General features: G+C 38.4%; 1 protein-coding gene across 3 annotated transcripts in view; it reads right to left on the reverse strand.

The window, feature by feature from the left end:
- The window catches only part of ptprua (protein tyrosine phosphatase receptor type Ua), a 229,801-nt gene extending 204,733 nt beyond the window's left edge, over positions 1 to 25,068 (reverse strand). For 2 of the 3 annotated variants that reach the window (XM_067611584.1, XM_067611582.1), the window contains exon 1: positions 24,865 to 25,068. In XM_067611584.1, the coding sequence (XP_067467685.1) occupies positions 24,865 to 24,937 (73 nt within the window). In that variant the 5' untranslated portion in view covers positions 24,938 to 25,068. Of the gene's footprint in view, positions 1 to 2,405; positions 3,386 to 24,864 lie in introns of those variants that run through there. The other variant, XM_067611583.1, reaches the window with a different exon arrangement.
- Between the last annotated feature and the right edge of the window lie 258 nt (positions 25,069 to 25,326).

Genomic DNA, 25,326 nt, shown 5'->3' on the forward strand with positions numbered 1-25,326 from the left:
CAACAAACTGCAAGGCTCAGTCTTTGATGATCTGTACCTAGAGCTGTGTATGGAACCTCAATACTTTTTAGGTGTCTGTAGCATCGAGTAGCACAAGTGTCAACTATTGAAAGCTGGCAATGAATGCTCGGACATATTCGTGAGTGCAACACACACCAGCAGTATAACATGTCAAAATACCAGCACATGTTTTATATGTAAGCCCACACACTGGCAACATCTTGACATGCATCAATAAGGGTTGACTGCTCGTCAGGATACACCACGGCACCGTGTATCAAACCCTTTAGAAAAGCAGCATTTTGTACCTTGGGGTGCCACAAGGCGCAGCAACCCTTCTACTGTACCTTGACTAATTATTCAGTCAGACGCTTTCTGCATTGCATATGGGCATCATTTGATATACGTCAAATGATGTAACGCGACACAGATAATGAGCACTTTGCACTTTGGGCTTCTAACTGATTCTTTTATCAGATGTTCTCGGCTCTACATCGATAAACTTTTCTAACTTATGACCATATTTCATTTGGGCAAATTTATTTATTTCTGATGCATTGCATATATCTTTAAATTTCAAAAAAATGAGTTAAAACATGTTTAGATTCCAAACAAAGGTAAAAAGTTTGATGTTGGTAACAACAATAGCGAAAGACAAACAATACTCAGGCCAATGTTCACCTACCACCTACACATATCAAAGCAATGGCTAAAAGTATGACATAGGCAGTCCTGGGTGTTCTTCACTAACACCCAATCATGGTATTTTCACTACAAGTGCCAAGCAGCTGTACGGAAACTCTTCAATTCAGGAAAATGTCTGATCATAGAATAAGTAACCAAGATTATAAATCAGACATTTGGCGCCAACTTTCAATACTTGAAGTTTTTGATACTCAGTACCAAGGAGACATTTAAGTCAGTGCCGAAAAAGTATTGAGACCAGCTTTTACTGAACTTACTTACATTAACTAACTAATTCAATCTAACTAACTTACATTTGGTGTGGCCTAAAGAACCAACTTGATCCTGGAAAGCAAGGAGGGGCTCAGTGCACGTCTGTTCAGCAACTGGTTGTAGTTGCTGCGTAACTGATACTTCATGTGCCAGAGTATTTATATCGCAGCTACAACATTCACACCAATTGCAAAGCATTCTTGAGATAAACCAACTGGCACTTTTACTTGAGACAACTTGACAGGGTGTGACCAGAGGCATTTTTTCAAACGTATTCCACAACATTCCTCAAAAGACAAGGTTTGAAGGCCTCGGATACCTTCAAAAGCGGCTTCAGCCATTCAAATGTTAAACCTGCCACAGGCAAAGTGAAGAGGATTTGAACTCCTATCTCAGATGGGCTCTGTGGATTTCAGGTATTATGGCTTAAAATCTCAGTTTCCCCTCTCCCAGAATACTTTAAAACTGTCTACTTCTACCTATCAGAGTTTGACTGATACACATAGAGAATATTTGGATCAGCTGCCAGTGCTGTTATTTGGGGCACAACACTGACATTATTAATTCATCTCCACTGTATTGCTTTGTAGCAGCAGGAAACACATTCCTCTTGATTTGTTCAATCCAAATTTTCCTCCCAAACGGCTCTGATGGCTGATTTTGCCACATACTGGATCAGTCAACCAAATTATCCCCTGCATCAGCTTTATATCTCAGTAACATAATTATGCAAGATGTTCCATCAATACCATTAACATGCAGGCAAGTTAGCAGTCCATTTCATGTACATCAGCAAGAAAGAATCCAATGAGGGGATGACTTAATCACTAAGATGTAATTTACATTTTCTGGGATGACACACTGAAGCAGAGAATGGAGTTGCCTTCATCTGAAACCTGAACAATGACAACATGACAGAGACCGTCATGATGCTGAATGCTCTAGACAGGAATGGAGACAGAGAAGGAGAGCAGAGGGAGAGAATATGTTGAGCATTCAAATAATTAATCTACTTTCATTTTCAAGCCTATTTCTTTTTTTTTTCTTTTTTTAACTTTGCAGATCAGATCTAGAGACGAAATAGAAATCTAGTAATATCCAATACCATTCAGTCGTGTAATGAAATGATGCTATGATTATACTCTAGAGATGCAGGCAACTCTATATTTCATGCCTGCTGTAATATTTACGTTGCACTGAATGCATAAAAGAGAAAGTTTAACAGCTGGACGCACACCCGCAGACAACTTTTTAAGTTGTGAAACCTAAGAAAGAGCAAAAGGTCATCTTGGCTTTAATGTATGTCTGGACTGTGAGGAATAGAGCGAATTTATACCCTGACAATCAACTTTACAACAACAACTGTATCTGAGAGGTGTTTCCAGGTGCGCGCAGTGCGTCTCTGCCACTTCCCAAAACGGCCAAACATTTGTTTTTGCGTCTTTTACCTGTTGGTCCTTCCATACTATCTGCGTAGATCCTGACGGCCAGCATCAGTAGCAATGCTACGGAATACATGTTGGCAGAAGAAGTAAAGTCCAGCTCGTTTTGTCACAAGAAGAAAATCCTAGAGGAAACTCCAGCAACAGCAGCAGCGGCGGCGGCGGCGGCAGGACTGGAGAGAAGTTGTGCGCTCAGCTCCATTCATTCCTGAATCCCCCTGCAGAAGCGCTGCCTGCCTGCTTCCTCCACAGCCCGCACAGGGAGTATCTGATCGCAAGCAAGAGCATTCAAAAGGAGCCCCTTTTCTGTAACGGCTCCACTACTTTTTTGCACTGTCAAGCGAGCAAGTGGGACGCAGGAATGCGGGTCTGCGGCGCCTCCATGTGGCGAGGAGGCGGATGTCACAGCCCGCAGCAGAGTGCGGAGTACATTCACAAACGCTTGCTTACGGCATCATCCCATGTAACCAATCAGTTTCTAGAGGCAAAGTGAGTTATTAGACATACAGTAGGTCACCACACTGTCACATCAGAAGGCGCTTTTTTCCCTGAATTGTCCCTTTAAGTGCATTTTATGCTCTGAAACAGACTTCTGCTCATCTCTACTTTGATGCTGCTCTCCATTATGATGCTGAAACCACCAGATTAAATTCTGACTCACTTGTGTTGAGGTATTTAGGGAGTGACACCTTGCCAAAGGCTGCCAAAAATCAGTGTCTGTTTGATGGCTGTTTATTTTTTTTATTAATATGATACAGGAGTAGCTGTTCTCTCTGACTGTTTGCAGTATTTAACACACTGAGTTGTGACAGCAGGGTGGCTATGTGATAAAATGAAACTGACTTTCACCTGGACAGTTTGGGTTTAAGCCACAGCTGAAATGCCTATGGCAACTACTGAATCCATTTCCATTTCCAGCTCCAGCAGTGCTGTTCTACTGCTGACACTGACCTCTGACCCTGCCAGCTGAGTTCGGTTTAATTAATGTTCATATAATGTTTTTAATGATCTAACGATATTCAGAATAAATGTTTTTTCTTTTTATAGTTTCATGCAGATTTCTGTTCTTCTGATTTCTGAAGAAATGAACTGCTTATTGTCTGTTTTGATCATGACCAGCACTTGATATGAGCAGTGGCCTGTACTACGAAGCCAGATTAGTAGATTAGACAGTTATCTTTACACTTAACTCAGGTTTTCTGGTATCACAAAGCTGGCTGACTTTTAACCTTGATAAATCACCATGGCAACTTATGCTGCACCTGCTCCTGAGCAGGTTAACTTCAGAGGATCGATCACAACTTGTCAACACCTAAACCACTGACCAATCAGATCACTGGTAAAAAAGGAGTCATCATTCCTACAGGATCCCGACATGGACACAAGTCTTGAGTTTACAATGAAGTGACAAGTAAAAAAGAGCAATATATTAAAAAAGAGCTGTATATTTTTAGAGGTCAGTGGAAATATTTTATTGTTCCAGGCTTTCTATTTCCACTCTGGTTTTAAAACAGAGCTTCCAACAAACAGAAAGATTGTTTATGACACTAAACACATAATGATGATTTTAGCTGTATTTTAATTGTGCGAAGTTCATTTTCTCCCTGGAGTGACAGCTGACTGTCACTCTGATTCTATCACTGCAGTTTAGAATAACATGAGACACCCGTGTGAGGATAACTGGAAATAAAAATGAAAGATTGTCTTTTATTAGAAAAATAATCCAAACACTGTTAATTGGCTCCCATCGTTAAAATTGCAACATTTCAGTCAGATAGACTCATCAGTCATTAACTACTTTTCCACTCTTTGCTTCAGTAGCAGAAACAATCTGGCATTACTTTTAAGTTTTTTTATGTGACATATTCAGATGGTTTCTTCATCATCCAACTAAATAGCAAAAAAATACTCCCTCTATACTTAAGTCATATAATAATCCCTTCATGTATTTTAAGCCTTAGCCTACTTTTAATATTAGAAATGATTTCTAATGTTTCTACATCTTCTTGTTCTGTTGTATGATTACAGGTTTGTTTACAGTTCACTTCCTTGAATATGACTTTTTGCTGTCCCTATAACAGAATTTTTCTGCATTTACTTGGTATCATTGTTTCATCTCATATCATGAAGTACTTCATTCATGGGTCTGATGATCTGATGATCACACATAATTAACAACCCTGCCTCTTTCACATGATCGCACTTCGTAGCAGGAAAACCCAGAGCTGACTGAGCTAGTGAGCTAGTTGATAGCCAGCTTCGTTATCCAGGACAGCCAATGTTAGGCTCAGTGAAGCCAGCTCAACCAAAGAAAGTACAGGCCCCTGGTCTCAAGTTCGGATTCAGATTCAGATTCAAGTTTGAGTATACAGCATGGTCTTTCCATTAAAAGCCAAGCATAGAAGGAAATATGCTGGCAACAACACGACAACAAGTAACAAGAGTGTAACAAAAAGTATGCAAAAATAATGACAGCAGCACAGAGGGGCTAAGCTGCTATGAGGGACCTGGGGGCAAAAATAAGAGGTGGGCCCCGCCATTTCTCATATTCTCTGTGCAACCTGTTTACCTTTCAGTAGGCCTACCTATTGGGGACAGAGTGAACTGTATGACAAGACATGACAGCTTCATATATATTTTAGCCAGAGGTGAGTCCCAGAAAAAAAAAACAGTACTCCAATTCTACCATCATGCCTGGCCCCACAGTTTGCTGTGTCAGTTAGTTTTTGGTAGTTTTATTAAACACAAATGTATATGTGATGTGTATGAATATGTGCCATGTAAGTCAATGGTCAAAGGTCCCTACAAAAATTGGAGAGGTCACCAGATAATTATATGGATAAGAAAGAAAGAATATTTCAGCTGCACAAAATTATGTTTATTTTTTCTAACTTTTCTTTAATTTTAGCTTTATGCATGTGAAATACTGCTTACATTCACCATATTTGGGTAAATATGCAGATGCTTTCTTAAGGCCCTTAATTCAGGGTTGGATGAATGAATGGATAGGTGATTTCTCAATACATGAAAAGGAAATATTACAAGAAAACAGTCTTGAATTAATAAAGTTCGGGTCATCACTTATACCAATTAATGCATACACAATCTTGGCATTTAGGTACATTTTCAAGCCTAACCAAACATAGGAATCTGATGTAAATACAATACAAAACGATCCATTAAATGTTTCAACAAGACCCTGAAATAAATAACCAATAAAACATCATAAGGGTGAAAAGTTCTTAATTAAACTTAATTTAACCAGAACTTACGGCTTTATTAAACTTCCTGGGAGCCCTTGTGGAAATCTATACAGGGAGTTGATTGTTGAGGTTTAATGTAAAGCTAAACATGGGGATTTAACAACAGGTTCAACTACATAGAAAAGCTATATACAAGGTATAGAAGCCTCTGTAATTAGTGAGTTAGATCTCATGTCTGTAGCAGCACCAATATACAACAAACAAGGTTTTGGTCTTTGGCCTCAAACTTTTGACCTAGCCTTTTTGATGTGAGACTAACCCAAACTACTGGTAATGATATTGATATGGACTCCAGTAAAGTAGTCTTGAGCCCTGGCAGTTTGAACAGCTGTAATGTTATCACACAGCATGGGCCAGATACTTTTATCCCCTGGCATGTGACTCTCTGCAGGGTCATTCCAAATTGACAAGGCCACAGTTTGGGAGCTGGTGGATATATAGCTCCTCATACACCCTGTGATGGTCACCAAGGCCCTTTATTTCCAAAATTATCAACGCAATGCAGGGTGAAGTGCAGCCAACTTTTTCCTATACCTGTTAAATTTGTGCAGTGGCCCAAATCCACTTGGCTGTGGCCTCAGATGGCATCCAGCCATCCTGCTGCTCACAACTGGACAACTGGCTGATTCAAAGACAGGAAGAGCTGGATCAAGACTCTTTATCACCTCCTGCCTATGAAATATTGATTTTGTAGCCTCTGGGCTTTTAACTTGTGTCTGGGAGATATTTATTTCTTGGAGGATGGAGGTGGGGGGCATATTGTGAGCTTGCTTCATTTGCCAGGCTGTAATAATTCAACGTAAATTTTTAAACTATTGGGTGAAGTTGATATATTGGTGTCAGTGATAAAGTGGTGCACATGCCCTTCAAATCTAATAACTTCCTCTGGTGCTTACATTAACAGCTCGCTCATAAAGTGCCTATATTACATGTTATATAACCAGTTAATTTGCTCATATTAATTCTGCTGTATTTCATGTCAACTGTGTCACCATCAGTATAACTGCAAACCATAAAGGTGTTAAGCTCAGCTGGTGATCACCAACAGCAAAAACAGATATTAATTACATTTGCGGGGAAGCATGAATTTATTCTTTTCCACTCTTAAAAGACCAGATTTTTTAAAAGGGTTTATATCAATTTGATTCTACTTACTAGACTAATTACTTCATATCAGTTAAAGTCAGTTGAAGTTTTTGTGTAAAGAAATATAAATATAAACTATTAAGATACTGCAGCTATTGTAGCATAATTTTCCATTGCCTAAAAGAGGATGAAATTATTACATATCTGTCTGTCATTGCCTATTTGTGAAAACAGTTTCTAAGGCTCAAGCCTCATTTCTCATGGTATTGGTTGATTAACAGAGGAGTCGCACTGTCATCTACAGAGGAGTGTAGTCATACTTTTAAACTGGGAACACTTCATTTTCTTCACATACCATAAAGTTAAGGTTAGAGTTAAGCGTCTGTATGTTTGTCAGATGGTGAAACTGCATCTGTTCCGACATTGGAATTGGGGCATCTGTGTTCCACAATTTCTATAACTCTGTGAAGCCAAAAATCTGGCAAGAGCGACCACTTCACACAGTGAATGGCCAGAAGGTAAGCAGTGTTTGAACTTCTCTCTCAAGCTTTCTTTTTTATTCATCACACAACTATTTTGTTTTGTTTTTTTTCATGTGTATAACCAAGTGCAACAGGGAAGATTTTCGCAAGTGTGCGCCGTCATCCTCATATTTAAACAATTATTGCCTCAAGTATCATGGAAATAGTTCTTTTTGAGCGTACCCCTGCCTTTAGCTTTAGCCTTTTGCTGTGTGGTCATTGTTATTTATGTGATATTAACTATTTTAAGTGCCTGCCCTCAAAGATATTGCACCAATAAAATAAGACTCATCAGATCAGGTTGTCAGTCCATACCAAAAATTTACACCTCCAGGAGCATACTAATGCAGGGGGCGCTATCACCTCAGAAAATTAGCCTACATAACATTTAAATTTTCGTTTTTATTTTTAGTGATTATAATTTTGACCAAATAAACATCAAGGATACTATATATATTGTATATACTGTATAAATACAGTATATACAGGGCGGCTGTGGCTCAGGAGGTAGAGTGAGTTGTCCACTAATCGGAAGATCAGCAGTTCGATTCTCAGCTCCTCCACTCCACATGTCGAAGTGTCCTTGGGCAAGATACTGAACCCCAAACTGCTCCTGATGGCTGTGCCATCAGTGTGTGAATGATTAGATTCTCTCTGATGGGTAGGTAGGGACCTTGCATGGTACTTCTATTATTTCTTCGGTCATGATTGGGGCATCAAGGATTTCCCACTGATCTACCTTTAAAGTAAGGAGGTCTAACTCTTCCAAAAATGAAAAAATTTCATCCTTTGTGCAATACGAAAATTAGGTATATAGCTCCGTATAGGATTTTCTAAATGTGTTGTTTATATCACTTGACTTTGTCATGAGAACCCCCCGAGTTCTTAATGTAGCGAGCCTGTTGCTTAACGTAGCAAGCCTGTTCCGGCCTTATACAGTATCTACCTTTTTATTATTAAACTATTTTAGGGTGATATTAAAATAGGATATCAGTATATACATATACTATATGGACTGTACTTGTATAGCGCCTTTCTAATCTTCCAACCACTCAAAGCGCTTTTTACACTAAGAATCACATTCACTCATTCACACACATTCTTATGCTGAATGGATACAGGTGCTAGTAGTAAAAGTCATGGAGAATTTTGAATTGTATTAACCTTATTCTGATATCTCTGGAGACCTGTTTGGTAATCCCAATTATTTTATCCCACTCCTCTTCTTCAGATTTGATGCCCAAGTCCCTTTCCCACAGTACACTTTTACTGGTACCCTAGCAGGTTCAGATTAGGTTTAAAAGAAACACCAGACTGCTGGAGATGTGATGGGGAGGTGGGCAACTTAGTCCATGCACTGTGGTTATGCCCAAAGGTACATTATTATATTCATAGACATACAGAGACATTTTCTCTGTAGTGCATACAGCTCTTTGTTGAGACAGTTATGAATGCAGGAGGTTGGATGTGGCATTGGCGTAGCTGAAGGAAACATCATATGGACACTATTTAAACATTAATTTCTTAAAAAGTATGAATGGACACCTAACAGTGGTACTGGTGACATCTGACAAATTTATATAACATGTCATGTTAATAGTTATTTTAATTTACTTTATTAATTATTTTACTATTATTTACTTGTTTTTATTTATCTTTTACTATTGGTCATAATTATTTATTTTATAATTTTTTGTTCTTTTGTTCTGTCTGGTGCTGTTCAAGGATTTATTTTGTTATTGGGTTTTCTTTTCATAAAAAAGGTAGATACTGTAAGTGAGTATACCCTGCAGTACATCATTAGTGCAATGCAGAAAGTGTGGTGCTCTGGTTTTGCAGCCGTTTTCTCCCTTGAACGCACACAGCTGAGGTCAACCTTACAGAAGTCCACTGCTGCAGTAGTTTTGGTGTATGTGTTACATTCGGAGTGATTTAATATGAATGAAAAGGTAAATGAAGGGCTGCAGAGGAAGCTTTTGAGCAAGCGGATACCTAGCTGCTGTAGTGGCACTTTTTTGCCATGCAGTGCTTGAGTCAGGCATTTAGCAGAGGTTTTATTAACCATAATATGTTATGTATACAAGCAGCTCAGGAGATATAAGTCACAGGTCAAGTTAAGGTCTCCGCTGTTTCATAATTCATAAGAGCAGCAGGGCAGCTTACCTCTGTTTTCTCCTGTTAATGATGAATAGTAATATTTTAGTATAAACACAGGCTATTTTTCATGTTAAGATGACCTCACTTTAATCCACCATGTGATGAAACAATTACACAGTATTGTGCTGTACTCAACTACACCCTACGGGCTTGTATTTAGAAGAGTCTGCAAAGAATTTCTTTTGACAAACCTGAACTGGCATTGAGAATTCCACAAATACTAAACATTTTAAGTGTTTTGGCTGAAAAGGTGTGTGTTAAAAGGTTGCTCTAGCAATTGAATATTACACAAGATTGAGGACGTGCATTGTGTAAAATTGTCTTTAAAGACAGAAAATCTCCATTTGAAAAGAAAAGATTAGAGGGTTGCATGACAGTAGAGATGATAATCTTAAAGCTATATTATTAACTGATTTGAATTTTTCAACACACTGATATATTATCACCTAATAAAGTCATTATGGTGAACATGTTAGTAAAAAGTCGCCTTCTTACACATCTTACTCATCCAGTTGCAGGCTGTAAAAACAAAACAATTTGCCGAAAGACATTTAAATGCTCTGTAGAGCTGAAGGGAACTATAGAGTGATAATTCACTGTGGGGTCGTCACTATGAGTGACAGCGTTCACATTACACAAATAATGTCAATATAATATAAAAATATTGATTGGTGCAGCTTTACAGCTTCCTATCTATGGCATCTAGCCATACTATTTGTCATTAGCCATAATAGCAACCTAATAGGATTATGTACAATACAATCAGTATGCTTATGCTTCTGTAGTGCATTGGAGTCACAAAGTGAATTTCTCATAGACACCCAGAATAGCCAATAAAAGCCATACTGTTACTGTATTAGACCCACTGCAATGACACAGTTTACATAGAAGTTAAATTGATTCATAACATAACCTGCAGTAATAAACAATGCATGAAGATAATGACTCACTTATCAAATTTTCATGCACTGCTTACTAATCATAAACACCAACAGACAATAGTAAAGTATGAGTATTATGTAACTGCTAAATTGCACTGTTGCTCACCTCCAGTTTGCTTTTGAAAATGTAAGAACCACACTCAGTTTTCATGGCCACTGCTTCACCCACACCTTTATTCTCTTTTTCTTTGGTGCATACAGAAAATAAGTGGCTGGTCAAAAGAGTTGAACACCAATGTGAGGTGCCAAAGTTGTACAGGTGTAGTGTTTGATGTTGTGTTGACTCTTGTCTCTTTTTTTGGTCAAATTGTGTTGCCTTCAACTGCAGCGAGAAATGGCCTTCGATGAAAGCAACAAGAACAACGAAAACATTTGTTATATGTTGGGTGTGTCATAATTCCAAATTGTAAAACCGCTTACCGGGTAAGTTGTTGGAGATATAACAAGACGCCTCCATCCCCTGCAAAACGCCCCAGGGGCATCTGCCCCCAACCTCATATTTTTCAGTGCAGTCTAATTTTTCTTGATGTGTAAAAATTAAAAGACACAATTACCAATATCTCTAAAGAAACTAAGACATAACATCATGTTTTAATGAAAGGAGATAAAATCAATTCAACCTCTGATAATGCTAGCTTATCTGCTGTTAGTAAAACCTAGGCTAACTACAATTGGCGCTCAGATGTTATTTTGATTGATGTAAGAGAGAAATCAATAGAAGCAAATGCTCTTGATGAAATAGAATGCATTATGTTGATAACAAAGTCTGTAGATGTGTAAAATCAAAATTACTAGAGGGGACATCTTACCCTAGATGGGGGTTTCGATTATTTTTTTGTATTTGCTATAAGAACTACATTTAATACTGGCTTATGCATAATGATACTGTACACACTGAAACCACATTCAAACACCTTGTGTCTTTTCAGTAAGTTAACAATGTTCTTAGTCCCAGTGAAATGGAAGTTAGAGCGTCTTTAGCTTCTGTACTGTGACATATTCCCCAGTGAAATGGGATATTTGAGCAGTGTACAGTTACAAGAGTGACTTAAATCAAATCCTTCGCATTTGATTGGACCACAAAAAAGTGGACAGGGCTTACACAATTAAGTGTGATAGGGAGCCACAGAGAGAAACAGGGCTACAGGGGACTGTTGGCTCCACACACACTTGTTGTTACGCTCTATGGACCCGATGCACCCATAGAGCATGCTCACTAGAGACTTTGGCTGGCTGAGACAGCTAACTTCCGGTTTAACCCTCTGGCTAATTTGAATGGGGATAAAACAATTAAATTGTGTGGCTCTTCTAGACTTTGTGATGTGATTGGACCAAATGGATCAAATTCTGATAGTTAGATGACAGCCACTCCTTTTCCCATGATTGTGTGCGGGAAAAATGTTTTTTGAGCCCCTGTCAGACGTGGAAGTTGTAATTCCACGGTTTGGCCACTATGTCAAATTGGCTTCAAAGCCTGGCACTGCTCTTAGGGGCTTGGGAGGACGAGGGACAGATGAATGAATTAGACTACGGTCATACTGTTTTGGAGATGAAAACAAAGTTTTGGCCCACTGATATCCAAACACACATCTCTCCATATTGCTCTGTTAGTTACTACGACTCTGTAGCATTCTTATACCAATGTATTAATAGATAAATCCATTCAGAGTCAGGACCACCTTTCACTCACTTTACTAGTGGCTGAGAACATATACAGTGTACAGAGCATCCAGTTTTCTCAACCTCCTTCTCAGTAGGTTGGCGCTGACAGTACATCCCTCAACACTCAATGTCACTAATATTATATTGTAATACCGGTGTAATATAAATGTCTCATTACTAAAATAACCTTACTCTTTAAGAGCTTAATTTGTCACAACAAATAATATGATGACAACACTGACAGTTTTATTTTTTGCACACCGTTTTATCTGGAACTCTTGTTCACAAAACGTGAATGTTAAATGTCCTGGAATGATTAGACTGCCCTGTCATTTAGACAATGCCTATTCTGCTCCTTTAAGGCAATGCCTCACTAAGTTGCACAGTCTCTAAGACTAGCAGGCTACTGTCTGGCTTGTTGGGGATGAAGCTGATGCTGTGTAGCTCTGTCATGTTTTGAAATTGTAACCAGTTGGCTGTGTGACCCGTCACACTCAAATTCAGACTGTGGCTGTATCCACAGTTTCTTGAATGACACATGTCACATGATCTGCCCGCCATCCCTGTGAAGGACAACAGAGTTTCCTTTTCTATCCACAACAGCGTATGGATCCCACTCATACATTGTAGATAGTTTGTTTTGTATAGGTTGTTTTAGCAGGACCATTTCACCTTGCTGGATTTTGCTATCAGTTGTTCTTCTGGTTCTGTTAGCATCCACTCTGCCTTTCTCCTTCCTCGCAGCATCAATGATGTGTATGGCAGAGTCACAAAGTTCATGCAACATGGTTGTTATCTGGCATTTGAATGACATCTCTGCTGGACTTCATCTTGGAGTACAATGAGGGGTACTCCTGTAGGCCATAAGAAACATCTGCAGCTCAGTGCGCCAGTCCTTTCCTTCTGTGTGAGCAGTACGTATGTCCTTGGAAAGTGTTTTGTTCTGTCTTTCAACCTCCCTATTAACTTGAGGCCAGTATGGAATAATGTGTTGGTGTTCGATACCAATTTCTCTAACATAGACCTCCACCCATCCTGAGTAATAATCAGTCACCATAAAGAGATGTTCTCCCGATGGAAATGGTCCACATAAGTTTATGGCGAGAGTTTGCCAAGGCTTTGCTGGTAGTTGTGTTCTAACTGTTTGGACTTGAGGTGGTGGTGAACTGTTTAGCTGACAGGCTGGACATGATTTCACTATCATCTCTGCCTGTCCATTCCTGGCCACCACACTTTTGTTCTCAGTCTGTTTTGTTTGGGTGTGTTTCTCTGCTGCTTGTGGCATAACTATGCGAGTGCCTCGCAACACTATCAATCCAACAGTCGACAGCTCTGTTTTGATATGCTGGTATGCAGCTTCACATTTACTCCAGTTTACACTTTTTATACTCTCCCTCAGGGTGGTTAGTACTGGGTGCATGGCTGATATGTCTTCCAGCTCTTCTGGACTGAATACATTCAGCACAGCATGTATAGCTGCAAAGAAAAGACAAGGAGATGCAGGAGGGTTGATGGTCAGCTGTGACAACAAATCAGCTGTGTTCTGGGGTCCAGGTTTGTATACTACCTTAAATCTATATGGCTGTAATCCTAACGCCCATCTTTTAAGTCCTTGCCATAGAGAAACCCATGGAGTTTTTTAACACCCACACTATAGCAAGTGCCTATTTTTCTGTCTGAGAGTGCCATCGCTCATCAATCAGGGCTCGGCTGGCGTAGTACACAGGTTTGTGTGCTTGCTTCTGGCTCATGGTGGCTCCAAGTCCAACTGGACTAGCATCTATAATCACATATGTCTCTGCATCTTGGTTGAAATAAGCCATAGCAAATGAGCTGCCTAACAGTCTCTTTGAGAGCTGTTGAAAGTCAACAGACCCTTTGCCCAGACCCTCAAAACATTCTTTGTATTGCTCTTGCAATGTAGACTTCAGTGCACTTGTGTCCTCTGTCTGGATTGTGTGTGCTTTGGGTCCTCTGTGGAGGAGCCCCAATGTCGTTGCTGTCTTCCTCCCTAGCATACACATCTGTGCATTCTTCATTACTAGCACCTTGGTTAGAACTGACTCAGGTCCTGCTACTGCTTTGATGTTGGCTGTCAAAAGGCATTCAACTGCAAGCGGTGTCTTAGAACCGTATAGGTACACTCTCAGATCTACATTTATGTCTGATTGAGTTTGTATGCAACTGAAAGTTTCTGTGCCCACAACGTTGCATGTGGCCCCAGAGTCTATTAACATCTTAACTGGCTGGCCATTAATTAGCACAGGGCATTCTCATCATCAGAGTTGTTAGTAACTGAGAAAACATACTCGTAATCATTACTGTCACTTATCTCAGTCTGTATGGCAGCGACTGTGAAAACACCATTGTCATTTTCATTTTGCCTATCTTGCCTGTCAGTCATTGCTGTGGGCTTAGAAGTCACTTGATTCACTTTTAGCATTTTTGTTTTGCTTACTTTAGCAAAATGCCAGGCTTTGTGTCCCTCTCGACCGCACCTGTAGCATTTTGCTGTGTGGTCCTTATTTTCTGACTTGTCTTTGGATGTAGAAAACCTTTGTCTTCCTTTGTCTGTTTTGTTCCTTGTGCCTCTATTTGGTCTGCTATCCACTGCGTTGATTGTCAATTTTTCCATCCTGGCCGCTTGTTGATCTGCTGTTTCCATTGCCCTCACAATTTCCTAAAGTCCAACAAGGTTCAGAATCTTATTCCGCAGCAGTCGTCTCTGCAGCGTGTTGGAGTGGCACCTGTCAATCACTTTTCTAAGAATTCACAAGATTTGTTTACTTCCCTGTTAAAAAAGTCCATAAAAAGTGTTTTCCATCTGTCATGCTTGTCGCCAAATGTAGTATTCCTATACCAACATATTCATAGATAAATCCACTCGGAGTCAGGACCTCATTTCACTCACTTTACTGGTGGCTCAGAACATATACAGTGTACAGAACATCTGGCTCCCTCAACTTCCCGCTCAGTAGGTGGCACTGACACTACAGACCCACAAACAGTGAAGTGCGTGTTTTTATGACCGGTGTGGCTAATTGCTCACCCAAAGTCACATTTGATTGGAGGAACTTTTCATCAAACATTTAACGCCATTTTACAGGAAGAGGATGTAAAAATACTCTGATACTGATTTTTTTTCCCATATATTTGGCATATAACAAGAGATAAATGAACAATTAACACAGGGACACGGGATTAAAACTGGGAAAAATGGGCCTTTATGGGGGCATCTTCCCCAACCTTACCCTAGTGTTCTGGTCACATTTTTAATCTGTTCTCGTTACTCATCTTGAATTATCTTTGAAACACATCCAGCCTATGATAAGCAACATCTAGAAAGCTGGTCTAACATTCAGTTTGAATGTCAATTATGTTACCACTCCATTATTTAGTTAGACATTGCCCTTTTGTAAATGATTTGTTTTCTGTGGGGGAGTATTTTGATGGACATGTTTGGCAGCTCGGCTCATTTTCAGCCAGCAAGTTCAACAAGTTTACAGAGAACCCCAGTTGAAGTTGTTTATACGAGACAATGTGCATGTTATACAAACTATAATGCATGAAAATATGCCATAATGAAAAACTGAGAAGATCTGATGCAAGAGTTCCTAAAATATGTCTATTGTTTTCCCCTATCAAGACACCTGAGACTGCATACTTAACAAAAAGACAATGGAGGCTGTGATTTTAACACAAGGCAAATTATGAAGGAAATCACAAAAATTCATAGACCTATTTCACAGCAGGCATTTTGATATGTCATAAAATAAGCATAAATGTAGATTCACATTCATAACACTCACATTTCTAATGGCTGTATTGCATTTAGGGTTGCAGTTTCAGTGCTGTGCTATCAGGCTACTAACTTGGATGGCTTACTCTGTGATGGAACACTGTTAATGTTATTAGTTATACCTGTGCTTTTACTGCCATGACAAAAGTCCAAATATCAGCCGTAAGATTTTGCCTACCTGCTCAACCTAGCTAACTACAGGCATGGTAACAAGCTGGTTTGCTTATTTTCAGTTGCTAATGTAGCTAATTCATTAGATACTGTTAGCCGTGCTTCCAAAGTACCTGTAATAGACTAACTTATTTCTGTGATTCAGTAATCATCAGTGCAAAACTTTCAAATATTAAATTCTATATTAGTGATCATGAGAGAAAAACTGGAGTTAAATTAAGACCAGCATTTTACTTTTTTTATGAGCATTCAGATTCATGACAAATGTCCGAAATTTTCAAACCAAAATCATTTTATAATTTTTATTAAATTGAAAAAATAATCTTAACTCAAGGCACACTTTTTCCAGGACAGTGTAATAATAAGCCATAGGCCAATGGTCTGCGGTCTATAAACTAAGAACAGTACAGTAACAGACTAGCTTGCTAGTGCTAGCTTAAGCCTAATCCAGGAATGTCATAATATATGTGATACATACAATCATTGTACAGTCACTAAAAATCTGTTTCTCCCTCCAAAGAAATTGCATAAGGCAGTGACAGACTGAATGGTGTGGTAATGAAAAAGCCATCAAGTTTGAGTATCAGGTTACAGCCAGCCTACGCTGCACTAAACAATGTTACTTTTTTATGATCCAGTTTGGGCAATACAGGCAACACACAAGGTTATAAGACATTTTTTTATAACTGTATTTATGCCTTTTAAAATTATGCTTGTTGATGCTCTTGATGTCTGTCATGACTTGTGTTGTTTTCAGTGCTGTGTAGTGAAGCTAAAAGACAATTTCTGCATTAAGGACAATGAAGTTAAAAGGCACAAACAGACTAGAATGAAATATTTTTATTAATTTGTGGATAGAAGTTCCATATTGGAGCTTGCAATACCTTACCAAATGGCCATTTGTGTCCAAAACCTCCAGGTAAGTGGGCTTACATCAACAGGACACAACTCGAAATAGTCAATGTGTAGGAGTCTGCAATGAAGCTGTAAACTTGTTATATAATACAATGCTATATGCTCAACAATATTCCATTTCAATGAGAACTGACCTAGATTTCTAGTGGATGAACGTTGATTGAAAGAGAAGCTTGTGTCCACTTTTTGAAGTGTTATGTAACCAAGGGCAAGACATTTTTCAAAAGAGCAGCAGTGTTCAATAGTTGTTGGTATCAGTTATGACACATACATATCATCAAATTCAAGGGAGAGTGCAACCTATTGATTTAAAATGCCTTGACTTAAATGCAAAATAGTTCAATATATGAGCAACTCTCCTCACAATCTACCTCAATTGTCAGACTCCATGAAATATGTTGAATCTTTCCACTGACAGTAGACAAAATCATATGTGACATTTGGAAATTTTATTTCATCCATTCAATCCATATTAATGTTTTCTCATGTAAAGCGCATACAGCTCCAAACACAACTGACATTTCCAAGCTGACCTTTCACTCACAGTCTCCTGTTAAGATGATGAGTAAGTAAATTGTTATATATAGTTTTTTTTTAAAAAAGTTTTCTGACTGAGCAGAGTGACACATGATATAAAGCTTACAGGGATTTGTAGCTCAGTTGGTGTGGCAAAAAGCCCACTCAGTAGTCTGTTGTATTGAACCAACACTGTAATTATGGAGCATTTTGTGTACAATGTTTTCATTCCCACACATCAATTTTCCAATAAACCTGAGTAAGGTTTGTTGCAGCATTTAATCAGTGTCACAAAGGAAAAATAAAACTGGTGTGTTAGGGAAGGAAACATATAGTTAGTAATCAAGTGTTAAGAGACCGTGAGTCTAATAAGTGTATTAATGCTTATAGATCCTGCATTGAGTGCTCCAATATGGAAATGTATATGGTAAATTGTTATTTTACTTTTAAAATAATATTATATTTAAGTCTTTGGAAAAAGAAACAGTATTTTAAAATTACTTATTGACTAGTATTGGTCATGCAACAGAGCATTAAATAGAACAAACAGCTTAGTATGTTGTTTCAAAAAATGTAAGGCTTGTGTGATTTTTGGATTTAAATGTATCAAAAACTAAACAAATGATAATTTCACCGAAACATATAAAGAGTCTGCCAACAGTAACTCATGGCAAAAGTGTTGAAATGATCCAGACCAAAAAATACTTTGTATCTGTGTTTGATGACAAGGTTCAGCAGAGTCTCTGCTGCTAACGTACAGTAAATTTAACTCTTTTGGAGGTGATCGAATGAATATTGGAGCCTGTCCTCTCAAGAAAAACAACACTATAGGTTGTAAAATCAGTCGACAAAAAACAACCTATAGTTATGTTTGAGTGACGGTCCACATCTTGCGGTTACAGTAATTATTACCCGGAGAAGATGACATCAGTATAAGGTAACCTCCTCATTAGTAGGAGGCGGGTTGGGGGAATGGCTAGATAATTAATTAGATCGCAAAAAGTGGACTCAGGAGACCATTGTTCGCTTCCCATTTCCCATTTCCAACCACAAGTGTTTTCAACTGTGACATTAAAACTGGACATTTTTTTAAAAACTGTGATTGTTGTGGTGTTTACTGTTGCCATGACAAAGAAGGTTTCAAGTAAACATTTTAACGCAAACCATGATCTTTCCCTAACCCTGAGCAAATAGTTTTTGTGCCTAAACCTAACCAGACCTTAACCACAGCGTTGTTACACCATAAAACGTCATTATTTTTTAACAGTGATTTGTAACAGTTTAGGAAAGCGGCATATTATGCTCTATTGGGTTGTTTTGGAGTGCAGGTAATTTGGAGGACTTGTTTGAATATTAACAAGGAATTATACCTCTTTTATTGAAAATGTTTTGGTGGTTTGCATCCTGTTGTCAATAAGACGATGTTCCTTGCATAGCTTAAAGGACAGGTTCAGACTTTTTCATGTCTGTTTTAAAACAACATTCAGGAGTTCAAATTAACATTGAAACAGGTTTTTCTTGCTATAATCATTCTTTCTGTTCATACTGACCATTAGAAGATCCCTTCATAATGCACTTACAATGTAAGTGATGGGGGCCAAAATCCACAGTCCTCCATCTTTGCAAAAATGTATTTAAAAGTTTATCTGAAGCTAATATGAAGCTTCAGCCATCTAAATTAGTTATCCATAGATATCTCTTGTAGATATCTTTAAACATTACGGTCTTTTTAGTGCCAAAGTCCCATACTTAAGCCCATCTGACGTCACCGCAACCCGCTTGGAGCTGGGTTGGGCACACTTTGACCTGACTTGGGAGATGGTCCATCTCGGGTGAATTTAAATTGGTAATGGAAACACAAATCAATGCAGCATGGTTTGCCTTGGCACAGCCAAAAGTTCCAATGGAAAAAGGCTATACTTCCACCACAGCTCAACAGAGAAACACTGTCTGAGGAAACACAAAGAGGGAATTTGATTTGAACATATGAAATGCAAGACATGAAAAGACAAAAATGTGGCAGATATCCACTTAATATGACTCAGACTGCTGAAGCCTCATATAAGCTTCAGATACACTTTTAAATGTATTTTTGCACAAAATGACTATGGGGACACACTGTGGATTTTGGTCCTCATCACTTACATTGAAAGCACATTTGAAGGGGATCTTTACATAGCCAGTATCAGCTTGTTTACCACAAAAATATTCTAATGCAAACAGAGAGCATGCATCAGACAGTGTTTCTGGGTCCTCTTTCCCCAAGCCAGTCCTGAAATGTAGTACACAGGCACCACCTGTGCTTCTGTCTTTTTTCATGTTTTCAGATAGTGCACACTGTTGTACAATTCAAATACATCCTGTTGTTTTGGCTGCATCATTCCGACTGTGTGCACTCTGCTGCATGCATATCCACGTCAAGTACAAGCCAGTCCTTATGATGAATGTTCAGGCACAATGCCCCTGAAGAACACTCCACTTGAAAATATTGGCCACGTCGAGAGCCATTTTTAGTTGGTGTGTAATGGATACAGAGACACAGGCTACTGCCGCCTTATATATCAAGGTGTTTGTCCTAACGTAGCAATATTACACAGCTACTTATCACTTTTAATGGAGTCTAATGACATTAGGCTTTCTCAGCAGTACATTTTTCTGGTGGCAGTGGAGAAAAGCAGCAACACCTGACTGGGATGCAGATCATGCACTGAACTCTTTACAGAATAAATTTATTTTTGACAAAACTGTACAGTTATGGTAGAAAATGCAAGCCTGTAAAAGTGATTTGAAGCTGATTTAATTAGTATAGACAGCATTATGCCTGTGAGCTGTTTGCAATGTGTCGTACCATCTGACTGTGGCAAATGTACATCAGTCAGTTTCAGTGGTGGAATGTAACTAAGTACCTTTACTCAAGTACTGTACTGTACAAATTCAAGGTACTTGTACTTTACTTGAGTATTTCCATTTTATGCAACTTTATACTTTATACTCCACTACATTTCAGAAGCAAATATTGTACATTTTACTCCACTACATTTGTCTGACAGCTGTAGTTACTAGTTACTTTTCAGATTACAATTCTTCATACCCTTCCTGTCCAGTGAAAACCATGTATCTCTAAATTTGGTGACTTTGAATTTGAATGTTTGTGATAAACTGAAGGATTAAGTGTTCCTTTATGGGTTGAGACAATTCTTCTACTTCTTAAGCTAAATAAACTATTTAAAAACCCTTTTGGATTAGCTGGAAAATGCATCGTCACAAAGCTGAAAGCAGGGCTGTTTTTCTGAGCTCATGAAAAGTTGACTTTTTAGAGATACGTGGTTCTCACAGGACAGCGACGCTAGAAACATATGGTGATCTTATAAAATATGATGCATTAGTGTAGATTAAACTACCCAGTACTATATAAAGTACTTTAACTCAGCTCAACCTTAAACAACTACAGCAGATGCAACAAACAACAGCTGCAAAATGCAACACACACAAGTAAAGGATCTGAATACTTCTTGCACCACTGCTCAGTTTGTATTTTTCATTTCAATGGAGGGAAATAGTTACACATTTATACTTTAAAACTACCAAAGTTTATTGTGATATTTGATGACTGTGACAGACTCCTCTATTACTGGCAGTGATTAGAATCAGTAGAAGCCAGGAAGTATGCTTAGGCTAGTCTAGTGGGTCACACACCTGATCGGTCAACCTCACCTGAGCTGTATATCATTTTCACCAAATAAGAGTCACAAACATGTAACTTGAAGAAATGGATTTATTTTCTTGAACTATTTTCTGTAATTTAATGTTGTAATAGATTATGTTCTAATTAGTTCTTACTCCTGTAGCATTTTCTGCTTTGGCAAAAAACACCAGAGCAGAGGTAAAGGCTGTCTATTAATGTGCCAGACTGGGACATCCAACTGCAATTTGACCTAATTAAGAATTTTTTGAAATGTTTTTTTAAATATGTTTTGCATAAATGTGTTGAATGAGTGAAAGTATTTTTATTATGTGTGCAGGACAGCAGTGGTAATATTATAGTTGTTTCAGTGTTAATTGTTAAGTTTGTTGGTATGATCCAGCTGGAAGAAACAACCCTGAGGAGTAGGAGCTGCTGGTTCAAGAAAATTAACTGAAGAAGAAGGAATAATAATAATAATAATAATAATAATAATAAGTTTTATTTATGGAGCACTTTTCAAGCAATAAAAACAAAATGTTTTCCAATGTGAGGAAATTCAAACATAAGCAACATTAGGGACAAGAAGAAAGAAAAAGAAATATATAGATATACACTCACATACATACAGACACATACATATACACACGCACAAACATATAAACATGAAAAACTCTCAATGAAAGAACAGCTCATGACCAAAGACCTGTAGTTTATCAGTTGTTAAGAAAAGTCGTTCTGTAAAAGTGAATTTAACACAAAATGAAGAAGAAGGTTCAAGAAATTTGACTTAAGAAGTAAGAAGAAGTAAGAAGAAGAAGAAGAAGGTTCAAGAAATTTGACTTAAGAAGTAAGAAGAAGTAAGAAGAAGAAGGATGAGGAGGAAGAAGAAGAGAAACAGAAAGACAACAGACAATAAATAGGAGAAATAACAGAAAGACAACATTTAGGAGTATTGGGAGGGAGTAGGGTTATGGAGGATTTTGGTCTATTCTGCACACACATCTGTTGCATGTCTGTCCTGTCATGTGTGAAAGGTAGTTTTTTCCTTATTGAAATTGAAGGTCTAAGGACAGAGGATGTTTTATTGTTATACAGACTGTAAAGCCCCCTGAGGCACATTTGTGATTTGTGATATTGAGCTATACAAATAAAATTGACTTGACCTGACTTGAGGATCACCCCATCAACTATCTATTCACTTTAGATGAAATGAAAAGAGCTATATGTAAATCGGGCAGTCTGTCTCCAGGGAAACACCAAATATGTAAGGAAACTTTTGGTTTTTTATAACAGAGTGTGGGAGGAAGGAAGGCTGTCAGATGTATGGAAGGAGGCTATAATAATTCCATCTAAGCCCTCTAATTATTGACCAATAGCCCTCACATCAAACCTTTGTAAGATGATGGAGAGAATGGTTACTGAACAGTTGACAGATGACCATTAACACATTGTCAAGGTGGGTTTAGGAAAGGAAGAGGAACTCTGGATCCTATGATGTTTATTGATTTTCTTGGTCAGTCAGTCATTCTTCATAAAACTATTCAAATTGCCCACGAACACCCAGTCCCCCCCAAGATATCTAATGCAGATGATGGGACAACGTGGAAAAGAAGAGGGAATATTTTGCCCACTGTTGGGAAGATTAGAGAAGCAATCAAAAAGGTTGAAAAATGGGCGTGTGATTGGAGATTTAAATGTTCAGTTGAGAAAGCAAATGCAGTAGTCTTCACTAGAAAAAGAGTTCACCCTGACATCAACCTGCAGATGGATGGAAGAGCAGTGGGGAGGTACTGAGCAGACTGCTGGTAAGAGTAGGTTCAGTTTTCTGCTGTCTTGTAAATAACCTTTCAACAAATGAACAAATCACCTTTTCTTTTGGAGCACAGTAAATACACCGTTCCACTAATGTCTCAGTTTGCTATCCTTTAAGAAACTGTTTGAACTTTGTCCAGTTAATTTTTGGCTAAACTACCCTCACTCAGTGTGACAGTGACCTCAGTGACCTCTTGACTTTTATAATGGCACCTCAATCACAGCTGCAGTTGTGAAGACCAAACTCCTCCAAGTATTTTAACCACAACAAACCTACACGTAGACATAACTATCTCTGGCCTTAAAAGTAAGCATGTGGCAGAGCAAGCATGGGAAGATGACCAAATACAGTATTTTCCCAGAAAATAAGATCAGAAAAGTAAGTTCACACTTGAGACAATTGGCACACTGACTTGTTACTGATTGAAAACAGATGTATCTAGAAGCAAATTAATTTTTATTACAGTCGTGACGGAAAAATGAGACGGAAGTACCTGCTGGGAAAAGCAAACACATAACTAATTACAAAATAAATCTGGTGGCGATTTTAATTAGGATAGTAAACTCATTTTTGATTACACGATGAATAAAAATTTGCAAGTCTTAAAAATTGTTGTAAAACGTATTTCATTGGTGAAATGTGCAATTTTTCTTACTGAAGGACGAAAAGTCAAGTTATGCGTCTCGCCGCAAAAACGACATTTTTCTGCGGTCGGGGGTTGTGTCCTTTCATTTCTGTCATTCTGTGTGCTGCAATAATATACTAATGATGTGAAGCAAATAACATTGTTGACATAACTGATAACTGAGGCTATGTCTGATATAAACAGCCTATTTTATCACTTGTGTGTGAGGTGGATATTAAAAATAAAACAGAAAGGCAAACTCTGGTGCACAAATGTGAAGTGTGGCTGTTGTAGTTTTTCCATAGAGATTGCATGGCAGCTCGCCACAGGACGCACTTTGCTGCTCTTTGGTGTGGTTTCAGTGTTGGACTGGCTGAGGCTGGTAATGGTAGATGAAGTAGATGATGCCAGGGTACCACGCTGATCTAATCACAGCTACATTCACAACACACAGTAAACAGGTGTACACTGTTCCTTGTGCTGTTAAAAGGTATAATATGTAATTATTCCACATTGAAATGTCTAAAAACAACTAGACCTATGTTATATATTTTGTTGAGTTGTGTGCTTACATTATCCCAAATGTTTCCAACAATTTTCAAACCCAGAGAAATCTGTAATTTAATCAAAGTTAAGGACCGTTTCATTTAGTCGCATGTCAATGACGTCATACATCCTCTACCAAAGAGTAAACAGCGTTGTAGTTTTTCTTGCTGTAATCATTCCTCCTTCATACTGACCAGAAGATGTCTTCATAAGCGCTGTATTTGTCCACTACAATGGCGTCTACCAAAGAGTAACTTACACACATACAAGATAATACATCGGCGTTGTGGTTGTTCCACAGAAACTGTTATGAATTTACTTTTATTCAGTTTTAAGCCACATTTTTATGATAAATTTAGGTCGCTTTTAACTATATCTTTTAGCCGGAAGAAGGATTTTAGTCGTTGGATGTCTGGATCTTAAGTTATCAGAGAAATAAACTGGGCAAATGTTAGCAGCAGCTCGGCTAACAGCCCCTCCAGGAAGCCCGGTGGTCACCAAACATCGTCTGAGAAATATTGATCTTTTAGATGAAACAGCTTTAATTAGTATTTTTAACGATTTCAACCTGCGTGTACATTTGTTGTTGGAGAGGAGGAGACCTCTGCGGATAATTCGGCTCCCGGGAGAAAACGACCGAACGTAAACCGAACAAGTGTTAGCAGCAGCTCGGCTAACAGCCCGTACCGGACGTCCGGTCGTCGCCGTACATCGTCGGAGAAACACAGATTTTTTAGGTGAAACAGCTTTATTCAGTGTTTTTACCTGTAATCTCCGGGTCCGTTTGTGCTGGAGAAGAGGAGACCTCTGCGGGTAATTCGGCTCCTGGTAAAAACATCCCGAATGATTAACACTGGAGTAATCCTATCCCGGTGAAGCTGGTTATTTAACGACAAAGACAACAACTCCCATGATCCCTTGCTACTTCACACCGTCATCACACTCCGTCTTTTGTCATTGTTTTGATTGAGAGACCCCTAGCGGCTGAAATTACATATTGTGCGTTTAAAGCTGCACAAATTATTATTTTTTTGAACAGTGGGTGAAATTACGTTCAAGCAACTTTATTTGCTGTTTTTACAGTCAAAAACCAAGAAACAAGTAGTTATAATAATAATAATAATAATAATAATAATAATAATAATAACAATTTTATTTGTATAGCACTTGTCAAACCAGGAGCACAAAGTGCTTTTTATAGACAGCACAAAAGAAGTAATCACAAAT

Source organism: Thunnus thynnus, chromosome 15, assembly GCF_963924715.1.
Source record: "Thunnus thynnus chromosome 15, fThuThy2.1, whole genome shotgun sequence".
Taxonomy (NCBI): Eukaryota; Metazoa; Chordata; class Actinopteri; order Scombriformes; family Scombridae; genus Thunnus; species Thunnus thynnus.